Raw genomic sequence first — 22,182 nt, forward strand, 5'->3', positions numbered from 1 at the left:
CTATCACCTTTGGCATGTAGGCAGACTGAAGTGTTATGTACCACACGGGGTGCTGCCTCTGCCCAGGGAATTCAGCACGGCTTTTGGATGCTCAGTGGACAGCTCTGTGCTCTCTGCATGGGGGGGCTTATGTCCTATGAATAAATCTTGTTTTAGTGGTACCTGTTTTGCTTTTAAATGATCTTTTGCTAGCTTCGCAATTTTGGGGAGACGCCTACTGCACACATCATCCCTTATAGGGGACAGGGCAATGTGATGGTATCCAACAAAATACTTCTATGTCAAAGATTTTGCTGTTTAGTTCCAAATCTTTCCCCAAAACCTATGAAGTGATATCATATATAATACCATATGGTGGTTTTAAATCCAATAGGCAATAAATGGTAACAGCAAAAACACACGCTCAGCCCAAACATTGTTCTTCTGCATCCAGATGTTACAATGCCGCCTTTGTCATACTGGGGGATGTTACTGCTGTTAGAAAAAGCACAGACAAGAGTTCTTTTCAAGGACTGTGTGCAAGGCAGGTTTAGCAGGACCACAGGAACAAGTGGAGGGATGGGGCTCTTCAGATAAAATAGGAATGCAGAGCCTACCTTACAAGGATAGCCTAAAAGAGCTTGGTTTATTTCGTCTGGCGCCCTGAAAGCTGTAATAGCTCTATTACTGCGTGAAGGGGATAGGCTCGAGGAAAGGCAGGAAGTGGTTTAAATTAAAGAGTAAGGTTGGCAGAAGAACAAACTTGTTGCACATAGAAAACGCTCCCTGTTGATGAGAGAAGGCCTAGCAACTTCCCTCCATTCAGAGCAGCCATAGCCAAAAACGAGTGCAAAATGGAGCTCCCACATCCCTGAAATGGGCTGAGGTTGGCCTGGGCAGTGGTCTCAGCTCTCTGTGCCAGCTCCCTCCCTCCCAACCCCACTGCCCCAGCTCCTGGTGACCACTTTTCTTACACAATTTCCTTCTCTACAACCTTTGTTACATGTATGTAGCATTTTGCTATTATGTACTATATGGGCACATATTACCAACTGCATCATGAGCTACACTGTGCTGCATACAGACGTATTTGCTGCATGATAACAACCAAAATATTTTAGTGAGAAACTGCTCTCGTTCATAATCCACACCGCATTCTTGAGGTGAAGTTCTGATTCTTCAGAAACAGGTATGTGTTCTTAACTTAACACGACTAAGTTTCACTGTACCAGAAAATAATTGCACGTAAAAAGTTAAACATTCATGAGCATATGAAAGATTAAAAGCCTTGGGCAGTTTTGCTATTGGCCACCCTAGCTCCAGAATTGAACCTCTGGGACAGCATGATGAGAACTGAAAGAAAAATGCATGGTAAACCGATATTTTTTTCCCCTTTTATGTCAACGGCGTTGACTTACAGCTCCCATCTATCTCTGCATCTCATAGCTACTCAACCCATTTTACCCTATTCAGTATGCTATTACATGAAATAACAAGGCAAGGTAAAAAAGCACTCCTTCATCTGCAAAAACTTGTAGTAGGCTCCTCCCAGTACATTTTTACTTCGGTGGTATCCCAAAAACCATACTGTAGAAACATTACTGGAAACCATGAGGCTTTATTAGCAATGCACTCTGGAAAATTGTATGGAGCCTGGCAGCTGTTTTTTCCAACAGCAGTTCGAAGATTTGTGTTGCACCGACCCCACGGGACAGCGAGGAGCTGAAGGATGGACGGTAACAGAGGCAGCAGCCCGCCCCTGGGCCTTGCACACATACAGAGCCAAAAAGCAGAACGTATAGGAAGACGGGCCATGAAATTACAGGAAAAAATGTATCATGGGCCTTATGAGAAACTCATTTGATTTGGCACATCCAAACAGAGCGAGATTACAGACACAGTTGAGCCAGCAGCTCTAAGTACCACATAGGTCTAAAATATTGAAATAATTAAGCAGGTATACCATGGACAGAATCAAAAGTTAATAAATCCTTCTTTTATCAGTATCTAACTTCAGGTTGGATGCACATTAAGGACAGTAAAACAAACAAACAAACAAAAAAAGTAGGAAAAGAACACCACAAGTATGTGAAAGCATAAAAGACATCCAAGCTGTTTTGGAACTTACGCAATCATTACCTTTAAGCCCTTTCCAGCCAGAAGCAGGACACGACGGGCCAATTGACAAGCTTGACGAAGCCCTTGAATCTGATCTTCATTCTTAATTTCTATGTCGTCTCCCCAGTCTGGTACAATGCCTGTCGTCACATAGTCTGGCTTCTTTATGTGCTTGGAGAAAAAGGATTGAAAATGAAGATCAGAAAACTGAGCATGACAATGGGATCATTTTCTCAGATACTGCCTCCTGCTTCATGGCAGCTTGCCCTTTCTGTCGTAGTATCGACCTTCCTAAGCCATCAGGGCAAACCCTCAAGGCTGCCTCAGTATTTCTTCCACTGCCCTTTTGAACTTAACATTGCCTGTTACTACTGACTTATGCAGTCTGTTAAACTGCCTGTACTGAAGTCCCAGATACTGCATCCCACTTTCAGCACAATCTCAAGTTCTAAAGCTGTGAAAGACTTAAAAACTTTTTATTTTCTTTTGCGAAGAGTGACACATCTAATATAGAAGGCATCTAAACACCACAACTGACTGGAAAACAGACAGAATTAGACTCAATAATAAAATTGATCAATTCCTTAGTTTCTTGCTCAGACAAAACTCCTATTAACTTTCACAAGATTGTATTTTGACTAAGAACCTTAGGATTTAACTTATTTTAATTTAGAGTTTTTACTTATTAATCTAGTTTTCATACTTATGTGCAAACCTATCCATCTATAATACTATGTGAGGGTATCCCAACTTGCTGTGACAAGGAAAGTGTAATAAACTTTATTTTCTGTTCCTGCAGAAAATTCTCAGACTTTACATAGAGGTGAAATTCCATTTCTGATTTTTTTAAAAAATCCACAATAATTTCATGATGAGTACATAAACACAGCAAACTAGTAACAACGGTAACATCTTGCAGTGTGAGGGAACCGTGCTTTGTCTCAGTGGGTGCTGGGCTGTTTCACCTGTGGGGTGTGAGAGTCGCTTCACCCACCACAGCTGGGCTTTGCATTGATTCACAAAATACAGAAACACGCTGGCAGGGCAGGAAGTAAAGTGGCCAGTTAGGCTGCATACAACAAGACCATACAACATCCCAGTGTAGGAGCGAAGAAGAGTGGTGTAGCCTATTAACTCCAGTGGGACTTTCAATAGGGAGGCTATTGTTACTCCCACTGGTATTTCATCACTTCTACTCTGATAGAGTGCAACTGTATCTTTAGTGAACTCACATCAGCAGAATTTCAGATTTCCATTCCATTCCAAATAACGGAGTATCAGCCCTTATAGCATTTGCAGTAGTCTGGGACTTAATTTAGAAGAAGAAAAAAAAACCACATTTGCTGGATTACCGACTCCATACACTACAGCACCCCCACCATCCCCTTGGAGGGCACTCATCTTGTAAACTGCTGAGACCTGACCCTGCTGACCTGTGAGATCTGTTAAGGAAAAAGCCCAAAGCAGTGGATGTACAAATGTCTATGTATACAGTTTCACACCAAGATCTTGGAAAAAAAAAACACCGTGTCATTTTAATATGATTTCTGGCACACTCTGTATAGTGATAACCTTGTCCTCAAGTTTTCAGAATTGAAAAATTGGACTGATTTTTGACAGTCTGAGCACTGTAATCTGTGAACACTACTTTTCAGTATGATAATGTATTTCTTCCTCTTTATGCTAAAAGAAGCATCTAAATACAGAAAAAAAAATTCTATAATTTTTAAACCTTTGAAAACATATAAAGCACAAAACTATGCTTTCTTTCCCTGCACACCAAGCTTCCAGAGTCTTTAGGTGTAAGAGCCCTACATTCAGCATCCTTACTGCTTTCCTATACAACATGGTTTTTGTACTTTAGGCCCATGGAAGTATTCTGTATTTTGCATAAGAAATCTATAATCACATGGAAAGTAAGATAAAATATAAGTACTAATAATCATCCTGAAAAGCACGGTTTAGAAAGGGTAATTTTTTCTAAACAGTTGAACTGTATGCTGTAAATAACAACAAAAAAGGAAACCATCAGTGGAAAACATGTTTAAATTAAATGAAAAAAAAAGTTATTTTGGCTGTAATGTAAATAAAAACAAAAATATATGTTGGAAGAAAAAAAAATACTCAGAGACAGTAAAGAATAGTTTAAAAGGAGCAGTGGGGCTATGCGGCAGCTACCAGCAGGTATTGTATGCTCTTGCCCTAAATTTGATGTAACCAGTTAACAAAACGTTCAGGAAGAGATAAATATTTTTGTAATTAGCTTGTGAGAGATTTATACAGAAAAGGACTCAGATGATCATGAATGATTCCTAATGATTTCTGGTAGGGCTGTCTATACTTGTCCAAAAGGAGAACCTGGACCCAGAAGCGTTAAGTGTTGACAGATGATTATAATATTCCATGTTTATACTACACTAACTTAACAAGCCCCAGGTTTAAACTCCCTAATAACTAGATATGTCACTCTGTTTTACACGGTAGGGAGCTGAAAACTTCTCTCACCAGTGCTCCTATTTTAAATACCTGATCATACCACAGGACTGTATCCAAAGCCCCCACTGTTGGACAACGAATGCACTTAAACGCGTGTACAGCCAACCCCCGTATTGACTGAAAAACTGATTAGATAACAGAAATTGCAGTACCTTGGGAACTGGGTGAGCCGGAGAAACTGTGGCTGGCAAAACTATACTATAAGCAGTATTTCTTTGTCCCTGAAAAAAGAAGCATCTTCGTTGTTGATTGCTTGACTGCCTGTGCAGGCAGACACGATTGCACGAAGAAAAAATTCTGTGGCAGCCAGTCACAGAACCTGTTAACAGATAAGTTAAAATTGGTTAACATTTTTTTTCCTACTACTATGGTATAAAATGTAAGTATGAAAGAAGAAAGACACCATGTAATAGAAATTGCAAAACACATGCAGCAGCCAAAGGTAGTTCAAGAAGTTGTTCAAATCTTGTACCATTAGAGCATTAACACCAAGAAGCCATGAGAACAAGAAACCTCCAAAAGCAATACATCACAGCTTTACAAAACACTGTATCTAATTTGGTTTGATGCATTAAAATGCAGTGTGGGTAAATTCCCCAAACCAGGACTGACACCCCAACCTATTTGTAGCAATCTGCATGGCTAGAAGGGGCACTGCACAAGGCTTGGGGAAAGGGTAAATAACGGACAACAGCAAGTAATCAGGAGATAAAAAAATAATTTTGTGTTGATTTCAGACATTTTGATCTGTATTCTTGATGAACTGGTGACATATTTGAGCATAAGCAAGTTAACATTGCTCTCGTCATTTGCATGAAGATTCAAAGAATGGGGTTCAATCTGTAGTCACCTCCTGCCTGGCAGGGAACAGAATAAACATCGAGAGATTTTTAATCTCGGCCAAGGGCAATTGAGGGAATTGAAGTTTGTAATTGACTTGGAATATTTGAATCAGATTTTTACCTAATTCATATGGGAATTTGGAATGACAGTTCCTCAGAGTATTCATTGCCCCAACAAGCATCAAAACAGGGAAGTACACTAAATTTGAGAGGATTCTTTACACTGTCCAGTTAAACATAAATAAACATAGCACATTTTTTCAATGTACAAAAATTCTATAATGTAAATTTATTTATTTATTTATTTTAATTACCTTGGAATAAATTCCACGTAATAGTTAAGCTACTTTTGAAAAAGATCATGTGTAGACAAATACATGAGCAATCTTCTCTGGCAAGTAACCAATATTAATAATTACTCTTTAGTAAAAGGAACGTGGTTTTGTTTAGATGGAAGTAAATACACTTTTCATCACAGAATTTAAGAAATTCATCTACTGTATATTTTTAACTACGTAAAGATGATTTCTAAAAGAGTTTCTTCCATAACTTGTACATTTTTATTTTACTGTAAAATTCCTTCCTCTCTTTGGATACATTTGTCATGCCCAGATGCAGATAATATCCTTCCACACGCATGCTGGGCTTACAGATGTCCCTTTTACAACATCCCATGATATACAGGAGATTTGAACTACAAAATTCTTTTGGAGCCCCAAGAAACTGAATGCAGTTGTTGAGTGAGGTTTGCTTTAGAAGGGTTTGTGACTGTCTCTTTGCACACTGAGCAGTGCTAAGCTTGGCTAACAGAATCTGAATTTGTGCAACACCTGAGAGGTTGTAGAGACTTTTACTCAACGCAAGCAGATTTTTACTGTTGTTTTAAACTGTTTATAAGTAATGAGGTGGAGTTGGTGGGTGAGGCTCCGATCTATCTCCCAGTATAACCTGGGTACCTACGGAGAGTTGCCTGCTTCCAGAGGGAAGAGAGAGCCTCCGTGGAGCTGGAGCTGTGCCCTTAACAGGGGGCTGGATTGGTTTGAGACTGTGTAAATAACCATCTAATCATCAGCCTCCTCACCTACAGCTTTCCTAGGGTCATCTTCACAAGAAAACATTCTTGTCCAGTTAAAAAAAATAAAATCTAGGCCACCTGCCCTACAGAGCATAGACACTCATCCACAGAGCCTGAAGCATCTTGCAAACTCGCCGGCCGGTTTGCACACATTTCTGGAAGCTAGAAACACAGAATCTGCAGAGGCAGCAACTTCTGGCTCTTCAGAAGTAGCGCTTTACTTTTACAAAGTGCAGCAGAAGTACCTGGCTCTTACCGCGGCTGAACGTATTTACACTCAGCTCCATACAGCTGCGATAAACGCACTGAAACCCCACAGTCACGGACGTGGTCAGATGAAGTCCACACAGACATTAATACGTGACCGTGTGTTTCAAACGCTCTCCCTGATGATCGGCACGCTGCCGCTGCACCTGTCCTACCGCTGCGATTTTAATCGGTGGAAAAAAAGGTGCAAGTGTGCCTGTCAATTATTCTACAATAGAACTTCGAACGTCCCAAATACGCACTCTCAGATGCATCAAACCTATTTAGATCCGTGCGTGCGCGCCTATCGACTATCCCGCATTCAGAAGGGGTGCCTTTTTATTTGGAATAAAATTTTTACCTCTGTTCCCCCAAAGACACACTGTAAGTGTTGTCACAAGATAACAGGATAATAAGGTAGTGTAGCCTGTTGTTATTCCACTAACTACTCATTATAAACCAGACACACACAAAATAACTACTCGAACAGGTGAAATGCGACAACCAAATAAATATCACTATAGTATAATCTGACTCCTAAAGCACATCGTAAGAATTACAAACACAGGACAACTAAAGCTTTATTTGAAATATAAAAAAATTATAAGAGAAAACATTCTCCTTCAAAGTAAAAATAAAATGGCATTAAAACATAATGAAGTTACTGTTTTATAATGAAAATCTGGACTCCATCCACACACTTCCTTCCTTAAGAAGGCCTTCCTAATGTCTCCACAGCTTCTTCTATTTTTTAAGCTCCCATATTCACAGCTAATTTGATATAGCAACATCATCAATCACCGGAGACAGGAACAACTGGCTGTGAGCTCCAAGTCTTGCTCAGATTGCTGGGGCTTGCTCCCCAGCCCTTCCAGCTAGCACAGCTTTTGTCAGCATCCGATTCACTTCCACAACACCGACGCTCAAGCGCATCTTTTTTGTTACGCTTTCTGTGTATATTAATTACAATGAGATGGCTCATAAAGGCAGGATTTATGCGGCTTCCAGTGGAATTGCTGCCATCAGAGAGCCGGGTAGCCCCGTAACACACACCAGCACAGGCAGGATGCAAAGCTGCCCATCTGCGCCTTTCTTTTCTCCCTCAACAGCAAGGCCGTGCCACTTGCCATGAATAACAGAATATTTACTAGCAACCGCAATAATGAAAATTATTATCGGTGTTACTGAAATTATATCAGCAGATACGATGCTCCGAGTGCAGAAAATTACAGACAACTGCTCCCCTGACTCCATGGTGAATCACCCTGTGCAGTCTGCATGCACACGCCTTCTGCTGGAGCTGCTGGATTCCTCAGCACACCTTCTATGCTTTAATTTGTATTAATAATATAAATATGCACTGCGAGCTTTTGTGAATTGCCAGATGGATTTATCTTTTGTGGAAATTACATTTTCTTTTCCTTTTAAACGAGCCAGCTAAAGGGGCTGAGTACAGAATTCGAGTATGATGATGGGTGGGAGCATTTTAAGTGACTGATTTTGTAGCATAAATGTGCCCTATATTTATTAGCCTTTTACTCTAGGTCTATTTTAATTGTTATCTGTTCATGCATGCTACACTATATAATGAAATGCTCCCATTTCACTCTCAGAGCAGAGAGTTTTTTATGTGTATCTCTATTAATGACCCTTAATTAAGTTGATTTTAGTCATTTAAATGTGATTTTCCTCTGGTCAAGAAGTATTTTTAAAGAGAGATGTTGGAAATGAACTCTCATTTAAGCACTTTTCTTAATGCTTTTTGTTCAACAGTTACAGCAATTTACCAGCTATGTTTTCAATGAGGTACGAGGTGGCCGTGCAAAAAACCTGTTCATCTATGTGAATCATCAAATGTGATTGTTAGCAAACATTTTTTTGGTATTTATTTATGAAGGACTTCAAATTTCCAAACAATTAGCAAAAATGTTACCACAGGCTAAAGTTCATGACAGTTCTAAGCCACAACAAACATAAGAGTACATCGTAAAACAGCCAAAAAACAAAATCAGAATATTTTAAAACAATTTACATCATAAAATCCATCCAAGTGTCTACAGAAGCATAGTAGTGACATTATTTAGGATTACAAGAATTAACACCTAACTGATTTAGTAAATAAAAATAACTTGCTCTTGATAAAGCGAATTTACTTGATATATACAAACAATTAACTCAATAACATCAAAAGCATTGTTCAGATAACACGTTTTTAAATTTGTGGTTTTATCTATTTTTTTAACTGTAAAATAATGACCAAGGAGATGTTCTTAGTATATAGATATTTGAGGATAAAGAGGATAAAATACTAGAGATCCTTAATTTGGCTTGTTCTGTCATCTTATTATCATATCATAATTTTGCTATTTTGCTTCTTGTGAAATTTCCTTTTTTTTTTTTCTCCTGAAACTTCAGAGCAATAAAGTTTACAGTAAGGTACTCAAAACACAATAGGTAATAATATTTGGAATCCAACCAATGCAACTAGGTAAGATTTTATACAGCTTTTTACTGTTAATTACTAAACGCTCACATTTTTCAATCTGAAATAATGGTTGTGGTTTGGTAGATCTTTATTTGTAACTGTAATTACAGCTGTCTTAATAAAACACTGACTTTGTAATCCCAGTGTTGCAGGGGTATATATAAGCTTCAAAAATAGAATGGGAAAGATTAAAGGTTCTCTCCAACTATGTGTAACCTGTGTTACAGAAGAGTAGCTCACATTTCACAAGCAATAACCTGTGCATTTTCTAAAAGAAAAAAAAAAAAGAAAAAAAAGAAGAAGAAGAAGAAGAAAAAGAACAACATAGAGAAATGCCTCAGGCAGAAGTTGAAACTGATTGGGCAAAGTAGAAGGACAAGAGCCCTTGAAATTAAACAAAAGCAAATTCATTCTGTTGACAGATGTTGATTACATCAAAGCCGCGAAAGAACTTTTTTCTTTTTCTTTTTTTCCCCTTTTTTGCAACTAGTACCTCTGCATTCTCTATACATTAAGGATATAACATATCTTAATCAACACAACCCAACATGTAATAATTTTTAAATTTGGTCAAAGTATATTGTAACAAGGTCTTAACGACAGGCTTCTCTAAACAAGAGTGTATTCACATGGTCATGTCTGCATACCCGTGCTGGTCACGCCATCATCAGCCCCTTACTTCCAGGGGTTAACTGCTCTGGCAGCCAAATAAAATACAGAGAGAGCTGTGTAATTATGGAGACAGTCAAAGGGCAGACTCTATTTTGAAATCTATTTGCACAGACAAGGTCTTCCAATTTCGCTTACAGGAAACAAGCTGGTAAAGGGGGTCTCCTCCTCTCCAGATGCTTTCCACACTTTTTTCCCACATCAGGAAATCATGGACATGGACACCATGCAGCACTGTTTCCTGGATTACAGGACTATGTCATTACAGGGAGAAGAGCAAACCCATGCTCTTGAGAAATATTTCCTCCTAATTGCCCATATTAGGGGAAAGCAAAACCCACAAGGACTACTGAAAATGTGACTAGCAGCAATTTGTAAACAGGACACAGCCACAGCCGTCACAATGGTACTGGAAAAGAGAAAACAGAAATGAAAGGGTAAAAACACTCTGTTTTTAATAGCATGATTGGGGAAATGAAATATTCATCAGGGTAGATGTGACTTCAGTTATAACAGCAACACATTGGTGAAAACCTTGACAGCAATATGATTATGACTGTACCCTGACCAACCAAAATCAAGACCAGTATATTGCAAACATTATATTCAGGTTGTCATTGTTCTATTCAATTACTGAAATTAGCTAGATATTGATGATAGAAGTTGTTTAGTTAATAAAGGAAGTGAGGGGATTGCTGTCCTTATTACCTCCCGAGAGCCGGTAAAGCAAGCCAATGGCCAAATGCTGACCGGCTCCAGCGCAGCAGCACAAGCCCTGGTGCTGCTGCCACTGGGATTCCCCCGCGACGCTGAACAAAGCTGAGCTGGGCCCTCAGGACCAGTGATGCTCCCTGCTAATTAAAATTTTGCCCTTACTTCATGGAGAGTGGAGACAGGCAATTTGTTTGCCGTGCACTATTACAAACGAGTGTTTTAATTGGTTGTAAATTTATAAACTATATGGAAATACATTCTTGTTTGGCTTTTTGTTGTTATTACTCACTCTAGACTGGCACGCTAAAATGATGAATCAGAGCCTTCTGAATAATACAGTTCTTCTAATTCATTATTCAATCAAACTTATGGCCAACAAAATAGCTGTTCTGCAAGTTGGTAAACTGGGAAACCACAGAGAATCAGAAACTCTTCTATTTACAGGAAGGATGACAGCCTAAGGGTACTTCATCCCAATAATAACAACATTCAAGTAATAGTGCCCAGGTCACGACAAGCCATGACCCTCCCCATAGCTCCGTCAGGAAGTTGGCTTGGTGCCACCTTTTATCAGCAGCAACCGAGTGCAACTTCAACAAACAAGAAGAAAAGGAAAAAATAATTTTATATTCTCAAAATTCCCTTCAACCGCTTCCCTGAGTTCCTGTATATATACATATATACACACATAGTCACACCAAGCCAGTGACTGAGCAAAATTCTGGTGTCATTAAACAGCACGTTGTCATTTTATTACAGAATTTAAAAAAAATAGAGAGTACCATCTAGCTTTATCTAAATGATATTAATCCATATACCAAGGGAAATTAATTGTCTGCTACATAAAATATGGTTGGGCTGTAACACTTAACTTTGGAAAGAGAGAACTGTAGCTCTCCACTACAGTCTTCCATCCCAGTGTGATTTCTACTAAATCTTCTCTCTCCAACAGCTTAACACAAGTAGAAAATAAAGTGTTGCCTAAAGCAGTATCACAGCAAAATGAAACAAGTCAGATACAAAAGCTGGACAAAGCAATATTAAGAGTTTCACACACAGTTAGGGGAATTTAGGCTCCAAATCACAGCATCTGGCAAATTTCAACTTCTGTGACTAGCAGAAGAAACATTCCTCTTATGTTACTACATTGCTATATTGAGTAAATTAATTTATCATAAAGTCAATAAATTAGAATGAGAAAGATATCTGCTCAGGTCTGCATATTTAAATACACCTTTCAAACACCTTCTGTCTATCTTAAGGTTTTGTAAAACATCAGAGGAATTACTTATGCTTGACAGGTTAGTTATTGTACTCACTATTTTCATTTTGTAGGGAAGTAACAACTGTTGGAACAAGTTCGTCAGTTTAAAAAATAGCAGTTGTTTCAGATTAAAATAAAAAGCTATTCAAATAGTCCTCACACACACGCACAATACATGATCTTGTTGTTAATATGCACCCACCCACAGCTTTAACATTCACCGAATCCTACTGGGATAAAATCTTTTCAGGTGCTCTGTGAAACAACTGTTTTTCAACTGGCATGTTTATGTCCTATGTGCATACCTGATACAGTACTAAATGTTACTGGCGGCACGTTAAAAATAATCTTACTTTAATAACTCAAATTTCCAGCTGAAATGGGAAAAATATGTCTGAATCACCACAAAAAATGTTTTCAACAAATCCTTTCAGTGGATGAGCAGGGCTGCTGAAATAAGAGTAACATTTGCACAGAAAATTTAGGGACTTCTGAACATTGTACCAGGATTTTCTCCATAGCTTGATATACGGGAAGAGTACTGGCAGTTAGCAGTGTTTTCCCCACGCAAAACTCAAGACCCCTAGCAATAAACACCTGCAGCCAAATCTCTAAGGATACAAGATGATTCCTGAATCATAACCCAGTCTTATCTCAAAATGAGAAAAAAAGTGTACATCGCTAGCAACTTTTGGATGAACATCTTAATAAAATGCTTACATTACTTCTCATTTGGTAAAAATGACAGCTAGCAGCATTTCTTGCTCTGTACTGACTTTTGTTAATTACTTATATTATCCTGTTTCCACTTGAAAATGCAAGTTTCATTAGGACAATGAGTCTTTTAATGAGAAAAGATATATGTGTCCTCTGCTGGAGTGGAGTACAAGTTTGGGGCATTATATCCTGTACACTGGACTTCAAAATACATTAGCAGATAGGTGTAAGAGTTTACAGCTGTTTCTACTACACTGTTGTGGTGTTGGAAACAATCTATGATTTTTTATTTCAAGAAGATGCTTTGCACAAGGAAGATGCTCCACTCAAGAGCTTGCTGCAGATAACTTCTAGTATCCTTGATAAAGCATTTATTTTTAAACCTGACAGTCATCAGAATGTGCTTTTAATGCATAGCTTGGAAGCTTATTCATAAATATGTGACACTGGGTCATTGAATGAATTATAATGATAGGATTATGGATTGAATTTGGAAGAGTATGGTATAATGTTTGGGGGCTGTTTAAAATATTTTTTTAAAATACCTTTCATTTATCTCCTTGCTTAACATTTACAAAGACCTCTTTCTTATCATAAAAGTCCCTGTTTATCAAACACTGATACAGGAAGAAGTTGTTTACATTTTCAGAAGTACCAACATACATCACTTATGACAAAAAAAAACAAGCACTCCATAAGAAATGCTCAATCACTGTCAATCATATGCACTAAAATATACATAGACCAAAGCATGTGGTGTGAACTATATTGGATTCAAACTGAACACAGAATTACAACTATAACAAACAAAAAACAAATAATTACAAGTGACTCAGGCCTATTTACACATCTCACAAAACCGCTGGAAAGGTAGGTAACCATAGAAACCTGACAGCCTAAATTCAGTATTTTAAAATCTGTATTTAGGTTAAAATGCTGAAAATGATGTTTATATTTGATGAAATTCATATCTTAAAGGCTTCAGTTTTTGCTTTGATACTTAAATAAATGCTTAAAATTATTTCATTTCTCCGTTATTTACAATTTGCCTTTTAGATTTGATTTTATTAAAGATTACAATTTACCCTTTGTAATATAAAATGTCACAAATGCAGTATTTTAATACCACAAATTAATATTTCTAGCACCTCTTTAACGATCAAAATTAAATAATGATATCAAACAAACACTGCTGAACTTATTATTAAATGTTTTGCATACGGACTTTCCTGAGCTGCACAGCAGAAAAAAAAAATTTACTCAAATTAACTGTTAAAGCTGAAATGCTAATAGCCTTTTCTACTTATAATTCTTTTTCACTGACAATTACAATTTGCATGGCTTAAAATTTAATACTATGATTAGTACTAATGTCCTATATTTTACTTCATAATCTAAATGAGTAAAATATTATTTTTGTAGTTCACTGGCTCTTATACTTAGGTTGTAATGTTCAGTGTGTATTTCATTATGCAGATGAGCAATGGATGTCGTATAACGTGATTTAAATGGGTCAACAGTATTTTCCTATTCACATTAATCATCCAGACAGCCACAAAAAAAAAAAAAAAAAAAAAAAAACCCACTAACCCAGGGAATCTCTCTCTCTGCCCCCGACCCTTCCCACCAGCCCACCACCACGAGCTGCAGCGGCGGGGCTGAGGGAGCTGGGCTGGGTGCTGGGCTCCCGCTGGGGCAGGCGCCAGGCCCTGGTGGGCGCAGCCAGGCCAGCTCCACGCCTCCCCATGCCAAGAATGATTCTCGTCTCGTGGAGCTCAGCAGGAGCCACGTGTTGACAAACTGCGCCGATCTGGATCGGCAAAATTTGCTCTTGGCACGGGGACAGGCGGCCGTGCTGCAGGCCCAGGCGGCCTGCCCGCTGATGTGGCGCTGGCAGCGAGGCGCCTCCTGCCTAACGCACTTGTCAGGGAACTCCCGCTGAAGGCAGCGGAGACAGGATCAGGCCACTTGTTGCTAGTTGTTTATAGAGCGCATCCAAAGCACAGTCTCTGTTCTCAAGCCACATAACCATCACCAAAGGCCTTTTTTATCATATATGGCACCTTGCATGTAGAGTGGCTATTTATAAATAACGTAGCACTTCCGCAGGAAGGCAAACCGTGCTCACGCATGCTAAAGGGAAAGCACACAAGTGCAAGAGGCCAGAGACAACATGTGTGGCGGGGCTGGCAGTGCTGGCCTAGGCTCACCCCGAGGGGCAGGCCCCACAGGATGACCCGTGGGCCACCCCAGCTGCCCAGGGCTGCCAGTGGCCCCTCACTGGGCCCCGCGCCTCAGCGCTTCTGCGCAAAGAGGCCAGCTGCAAGGCTGGGCAGGCGGCAAAGCTGGGCGGGCTGAGCGAGCGAGCCCCATAGAAGAATCAAAAAAGCAGCCTGAGCTGGGGAGAAGGTTTGGGTTGCATCCTGTGCTGCCTTGGTAGTTCCTCCAACGGACACAGACAAACCTCAAAAAGGACAGAAATTTGGATGTGCTGACACTGTGCTCTCAGCAGCCTGGGGGAGGTGTCCGTCCTGAGTCAGGATGGCAACTGCCTCCCCCAGAGACGCTGAGCTTTAATAAGCCTTCACGAATGTCAGACACAAAAAGGGGCTTTATTCTGTGGTAGAGAAAGGGTAATAAGGTGTTTTGCATTTTCCACGCAGTGGTTTTGAAGCGCATTTTCTGGCTCCAGACACAACACCAGCCCTTCCCCACAGCACCGCCACATCCAGGAATCTCCCTCCTGAAGGCACCAGCCATCCTTTCCAGCACGGTGCCCCCCTTGCTCTTTGCACAAATGCTGGGATGTGCCAGCTTTTTTCTGTTAGGAGCAGGAGGGAAACGGTTCAAGGAAGCATCTGGAAAAACTTCCCCTGGGTTTGCACAGAGCATGGGGCTGGGGGAGAGGGCTGCAGCGCCCTGAGCACACAGGCGGTGTGCCCCCTTGCCTACCCTGCTGAAGACCCCTGGGGCTTTGCAGCCACCACTCTCCTCACTTCACGACTTTGCCACCTTTCCTCTTCTAGTTCATGGACATAGATGAACAGGAGTAGGACGTGAGCTTCAGCTTTTAAAGTAAACTAATGGACATATGGCACAATATGAAGTTTACAACTATTTGGATCTCACCAGACTATATTTACAATGCTTGTGTCCCTGGACAAATGTTTCACCAGTATCTAATAAACAGCTGGGTACAGCAGGCACCTTAACTGGGTAAGAGCTAAGGCATCTGTGGGCACCAGCTTGGTGGTTGATTTACAGTAAATTAAACAATAATCACCACAACAATGACTGCAGGTTCAGTTTTGTCCATGACCTTCCCTAGGTATCAGGAACTTGAAGGAATTCAGCATATTTCACTGGAGTGACAACCTACATGCAGGTCAGGATCTGACACACTTGTTTCCCCTGTGCCCATCTCATGTAATGCACATCAGGAGTTGAGCCAGATGACATGCAACATCTGTGAATTTACGATGCATGTCTTCAGGGTGGGCTCCAGCCCTGCCCATCTGCCCCGTCACTCTCCAATGAGCAAACTACACATTCAGATCCCAAAAACTGGGTGGTAAGGAAGGACCTCCGGGTTTTCTCACTACTCCATATCCTGTCATCAACACCAAAGCTACTGTTACAAGAGATTTCGTGGAGGAACTACAAGCAGCACTTGTCTTGCTGAAACAAAGACAATATAACACAAACTACAGCACCTGGTTATTCCCTCAAGACTGGAACATGCAGTCCAGTTGCACTTTAGGAAATGCTTTCTCACCCCCAAAACCCTGACTTTGCTCCCTGTCACTTCTCCTGCTGCACATGTTGCAGGTGTAAGTTACCCAAACAAAACCGCTCTGTTCTATCAGGTGCTCTAAAGATGGATACAGAAATGCCCACGACCACTGCTTCCCACACAACCAGACTTTAAATAAAAAAATAAGCAAACAAATAATTAAGTTCTAAACTATCTTCATCAGTCTATTCACTCACTGTGTACATTTTATTGGGCTATTCCACCATCCGAATTTCTAAAACAGATCAAGTAAGCAATGGGTTTCTCAAGAGAGTAGGTCTCCAAAATCCTTTCCTAAACTGAAAAGGATTTGCACGTCTTTTTTTTCTGCACAGATAGTGAATCTATAAGCAGCAGTAAATGTTTTGCTTTCCCTAAGATGAAGATAATCTAACTTGCCAGCTAAATATGACAGGCATTTCTTCAGAGCATGCTTAGCTACCTTGTCTGCAAAGCTGGGCAGCAATCCATGAAATTCTCCATGGGGACATCCCACTTAGCCAATTACTAATTCACATATTCAACTCAGAATGCTTAGATTTTCTTGCATGATTTGTCAAACATCCACTCTAGCTCTCTTGTTCTTGTTGCTACAGGTTTGTGATTTAAATATACAGCTTTACAACAGTATTGCCCACTGAAGATACAGACCAACGGGGGCAGCAACTTGAGCCCACAGCCGGATCTCCCAGTTGCTCTGACTGGACTTGCCTGCTTGCAGTTGAGGAAAAGTTTCAACTAGAGCCCAGTTCACTTTCGTATTTATTTATTCAGAACTTTGTTTAGATAGAAGGAGCTCTGGAAGCAGATCTGACAGAACAGACACAATTTGTGAAGATACTAATTGCATGAAAAGAACAATTTTGCAAAAGACTTCCCATTCAAATTGACACAAAAAAGGCATTTTTACCTTTAAGTAAAAAGGCAGAGGCATATATAACCTTAACATGACTGAAAGAGAAGGCTGTATAGCCATCTCCTTGTGAGCTGTCTCTCACACATGAGACATGGGCACATACTGCATTGCATGATGCTCACGGGAAAGACTGAAGAAATAAATAAAAACCAGGCTACCAGTAGAGCCATGCATGTGGCAAATAGTACATACTGGTGCTATCAAGGAAGACCAGTGATCCTGGCAGCCCCTGGTAAATCCAATGACAGTGCACACCCATCTTGAGAGTACTATACTAGAACCGCAGATCTGCATGTGGAAATTTTGATATCTTAATTTCAATAGTGCCATTGCAGCTGAAACCACCATCTTTCTAATTTAAAATGCAGGCTAGTAAAGCTCTTCTTTAGACAATAACAATTAGCATGTTATTGCTTCATCCAGATGTGTTTCATGATGCACTATAAATTATTCTGACAATTATAAAACAGAGCTGGACAGAGAGAGTACAAAAGCTTCATCTGGAGAATGAGCACTGGTGTTCCCGCAGCTTTCTGCAGCAGTCCAGTCACAGAACCAGACACCTTCCATGTTCAACCTGTCTTTCGTCTTGGTCTTGACAGACTTTGGCCCAACACCTTTTTTTGGGTGAGGAAGTTGGGTGCTAAAATATACAAAGGATATGATAACAGAAGTAATGTGTATTGACAGAATCATACCTGAGATATGTACAGGAGAAGGTATCAATTCATTTTGACTCTAAAATCATGCCCAAATCAGCAAATTCAATAAATTATGTGCTAGAACCCCTGCTGTACACTTAAATCATGGACAACGCGAATTCCATTTTAAATTACCTGCATGGCCTATTGCAAAGTAACATGATCGTGAATTTTGATTTTATGATTCTGACCGCACCTTTATTAACATCAGGGGTCCTGAATCCTACTCAGTGAACAAAACAGCTACAGTGAAGTTGACTCTGACGTGTTTGCTACCACTGCAGTGGTACAGTCAGCAGAAGCAGCATGCCCATGCCCCAGCTATGGCTGCTCACAGTGCAGTGTATCAGTAGCCCATCATCATCACCTGTTGCGCCAGAGGTAACAGGAGAGAATGTGTGCCTTTCCCTCAGCCACACCAGCAGATTACTTTCAGCTGGCTGAACTTCCAGTCACAACTTCCAAACAACCTGTTTGCAACCTCCGACAAGGAACATGGTCCCATAGCTGAGGATACTGCTGCAGCAAAAGCCACCCAAATTTGTCAAGCAGTTACCTTATTCTATACCTGATTCACATAACTGGAAAAAGAAAAATGATTTCAATTACTCAGTGAGGTTAACATGAAAGGCTATCAAAATTTACTTTATCCTGCTTCCCTCAGGTGATTACAGCAGCAGTCAGTATCACCAACTTAGATGCAGAAAGTTAGGTTGATTGAATTCCACCTTTGTTGACTTGGATAGTCTCTTCAGGAAAGCTGAGATATGCCTTTATATATTTCACTGAAGAACCAAGACTGATTTTGTGCAACAGTTCTCACAAAAAGAGTTATTCGGATAAAAGAGACCGAAATAAACAAATGCAAGATTGTCTTTATCAAGCAGGTTTTAGAAACAGCTGCCATATACTCCTTCTGCACTTTTACAATTTTGGGTTGCTCTGCAATTAAAATTTTGCCAGAAAACACGTAGTAGTTAAGGAGAGTTCTCTGCAATGCTAAACTCTTAGATAATGTAACTACACCACCCAGAAAACAGCTGGGACAGAAACATACCAGCAAAATAATTCTGGCTGGTACAACTTGATCTTTTTGAGGAACTGATTTAAGATTTCCCAGAAGAGAAATCTGCTCATGACTTGAGCTTCTATTGAATTAGTAGGGTCTGCTAGAGCATTAACAAATCTTTAAATAATAAACCTAGACAAGTCCCACTACTTGATATATTTCTTTTAGGTCTCTGTCTTGAGCCATAGGAATTATGTCAGTAATAATCAGTACACAACAACCAGAAACAACTCTCAGAAATGAGACCTGCCTAGTCACCTCACAGGTGTTAATTCAGAAAGCACAGGACAATGAAATTAAGCCTTGTCACCACCCACCATTTCACCCATAATGCAAGAGCGTAATTCAATTCTCAGACCTGCACAAATCAATGCAGGCAACATCTCATCTTGGTGTCAAACTAGGATGGCTTTGCAAGACAACTGTCCACTTGGTTATTAGAGTAGAAGATCAACTCAACAAGTCTAGATGAGCTTACAAGCACATTCAAGAGCTATGAACTCAAGCAACATACAAGCAGACCTGGAGTGACTGCATCATGTATTAAATAAAGTACCTCATTTTTATGACTTGTGGAATGAGGTCAGGAGCTCACTGTAGGGTTTTTTTTTTTCCCAACTCCAGTCAGAAGATCTGGGACCAAACAGCTGGATTTATGTGAGAAAAATAATTTCTTTGTCATTTTCTTGAAGTGTTATACCATGTGTGTTGACTTTCATAATTCTAAAAAATACATAATGCAGGACCTAAATTTAAGTTCATGTACATCTCAACATAAATCAGATAATCTGAGAGCATCTGATATGCCCTAGGTGTTAATGTATAAATATAGATCATGTTCATTACTGCAGTAGCCCTTTATGGTTCAAAATAAGCTTGATCTAAAATTGAAACGTCACTTTAAACATGTATTTTAAGTATAAATACATGAAAGTAAACATCCTTAAGATGTGAAAGTTGAAGACTTTACACAGCTGGTTAGAGTGGCTGGTTATTTATCTTCTAAACTAGACAGACTACAATACGACCTTCAAAACCCCTCATGAAGGTTTTCTCAGGCTGCACTCTATAGCATAAGTCTGCCAAAAGACTTCTGAGGAGCACTGAAGAGTCCTTGATTACCATTTTCTAAGACTTCCATGCAGCATAGCAGTTTATCGAACACTTGTTTTCCAACATTTTCCTCTTTGTTTAGAAATTAGGACATATAGGGAAAGACATCTACTGATTTGGAAAGGACAACAGCTCTAAAAGGAAAACTCCCCAGGGAATCAGTCATTTAACAAAACAAACAAATGAACTTTCCATACTTTGTTTCTATGTCATAAAACATTCCCAGATTGTTTTCCATTCAAATAATATGTTTTTAATATGCACTATGTTAAAGGAACTTAAAAACTAATTTCAAACTTCCTCTGTCCAGGAATCTCTGTAGTATCATATGTTATCATATGGATAAAGCCCTTTGCCAACGAACAGTTCAATTTGTAAACACTACCTTAGATGTTTTCTCTCATACCCTTTCCATATTTCCTTTTCCTATGCCCCTATCCAAAGACTGAAAAGACTTTATTTAAGTAAAAAAAAAAAAAGTTTATTATCAATGTGTTCTAGTTCTCTACACAGGGAGAGAAAAGTTTCAGCTGTTCAGACAGAAGTGTAAGAAGGGACAAAAGGAGCATTTGGCAAAAGAGAAGAAGGAAGATCTACATGTTTGACAAACAAAACCCAAGACATACAGACACCGTAAGATAGGACTGAATGAGAAGAAACCCTTACCATAAAATGACCTGACTTCAGAAGTTCTGACATGGTTCCTTTTAAAAAATCTTCTATAATCTTTGTATCACTACAGAACACAGAAGACCAATGGTGTGACTTGAACTGCTGAACACAAAGTATGAGTAACTTTTCTTAAATGGAAACTAGAGCTTGGCTTCATACAGTGCCTTTCATACTTAGTGCGTTACAAATTGCTTTAAATACTGGCAGGCAAACAGCCATTATGCACTCAAGAGCTCATACCTAATACTTAGCATTTTTATAGAGCTTTTCATCTTCGAAGTGCTTTACAAACAACTCATTAATCTCAACCAACACACCTGCAAAGTAGATAAATATCTGTACTGTGGGTGGAGAAAGAGACAGGAAGTTCACTGGCTTATCCAAGGTCATGCACCACCAGCCTCGAAGTCCCTAGCTCCTGGCTTCTAGTCCTACAAATAACTTCAACAGTCTTGTGTTGAGACCGTAACTCTTCTTCAGCCATACAGCTGCAGGAGGACTTGCCTCACTAACAAGAGGATGCCAGCAAATGAGCCTGCCATTCCTGATGCTGGTAAGCTTCTCAGGGCTGTTTTCTCCCACCAGAACCATCAACTCAGGGACATATGAAGTCCAGACACCAAGGTGAGACTCAGGATGCAGACTCTGAAGCTGATTCACCACCAAACAGCAAGCTGGCAAAGCTTCTACTTCAGCAAAAGCTGAAGTATCTCCCTTACTTCTCAAACTGCCATACATTTTCTGTGGCAGGAGACTCGTATAATACAGACCAACAGAAAACTTAAGTTTGTGGCCTCCAGGTACAGCCATAATACAAGAAAACAACTTCAGCTTCCTGCCTCAGGCAATCTAATGATTCAAAACTTTGAATGAACTTTGTCTGGTAATGGCAGTAACTCTCTCCCTTGCTGGTGACTGGAAAAAAATTCTTAATGGGGTTTTACCACATCATTATACTTCTACTTTTTGATGGATAAAAATATCCGATATGATTTTTTTTCATGCTTTTTTTAAACCTCAGAAACACCAAGAATGTCAAACCTGGAACAGAAAAGAAGCCTGGGAGATGTAAACTGTAATACAATACATGTAATGTGCTACAGCAGACTTTCTATTCCCTTACCACAGGAACAGAATCACTGAATTTTTAGTAAAGGCATCTTTATTTCAGATACTTGTTAGTCACTAGATTTACATGAATAAATCTGAGAATCCTTATCTGTTCGTTTTTCACATTTATGATGCCAGAGCTTTACATGTTCTCCAGTCAGTGTAGTTCCTCCCACAGAAAACGGCTCATGCTCAGAAAAATA

The 22,182-nt window shown here is 39.7% G+C and overlaps 1 protein-coding gene across 1 annotated transcript in view; it reads right to left on the bottom strand.

Moving 5' to 3' along the window:
* The window catches only part of METAP1D (methionyl aminopeptidase type 1D, mitochondrial), a 47,105-nt gene that overhangs the window by 15,555 nt on the left and 9,368 nt on the right, over positions 1–22,182 (bottom strand). The window contains exons 2-3 of the mRNA XM_066999505.1: positions 4,746–4,912; positions 2,119–2,268 (exon numbers count right to left, since the gene is read on the bottom strand). Coding sequence (XP_066855606.1) covers positions 2,119–2,268; positions 4,746–4,912 — 317 coding nt within the window. The remainder of the gene's footprint in view (positions 1–2,118; positions 2,269–4,745; positions 4,913–22,182) is intronic.

The sequence above is a fragment of the Anser cygnoides genome, chromosome 6 (assembly GCF_040182565.1).
Source record: "Anser cygnoides isolate HZ-2024a breed goose chromosome 6, Taihu_goose_T2T_genome, whole genome shotgun sequence".
NCBI lineage: Eukaryota > Metazoa > Chordata > Aves > Anseriformes > Anatidae > Anser > Anser cygnoides.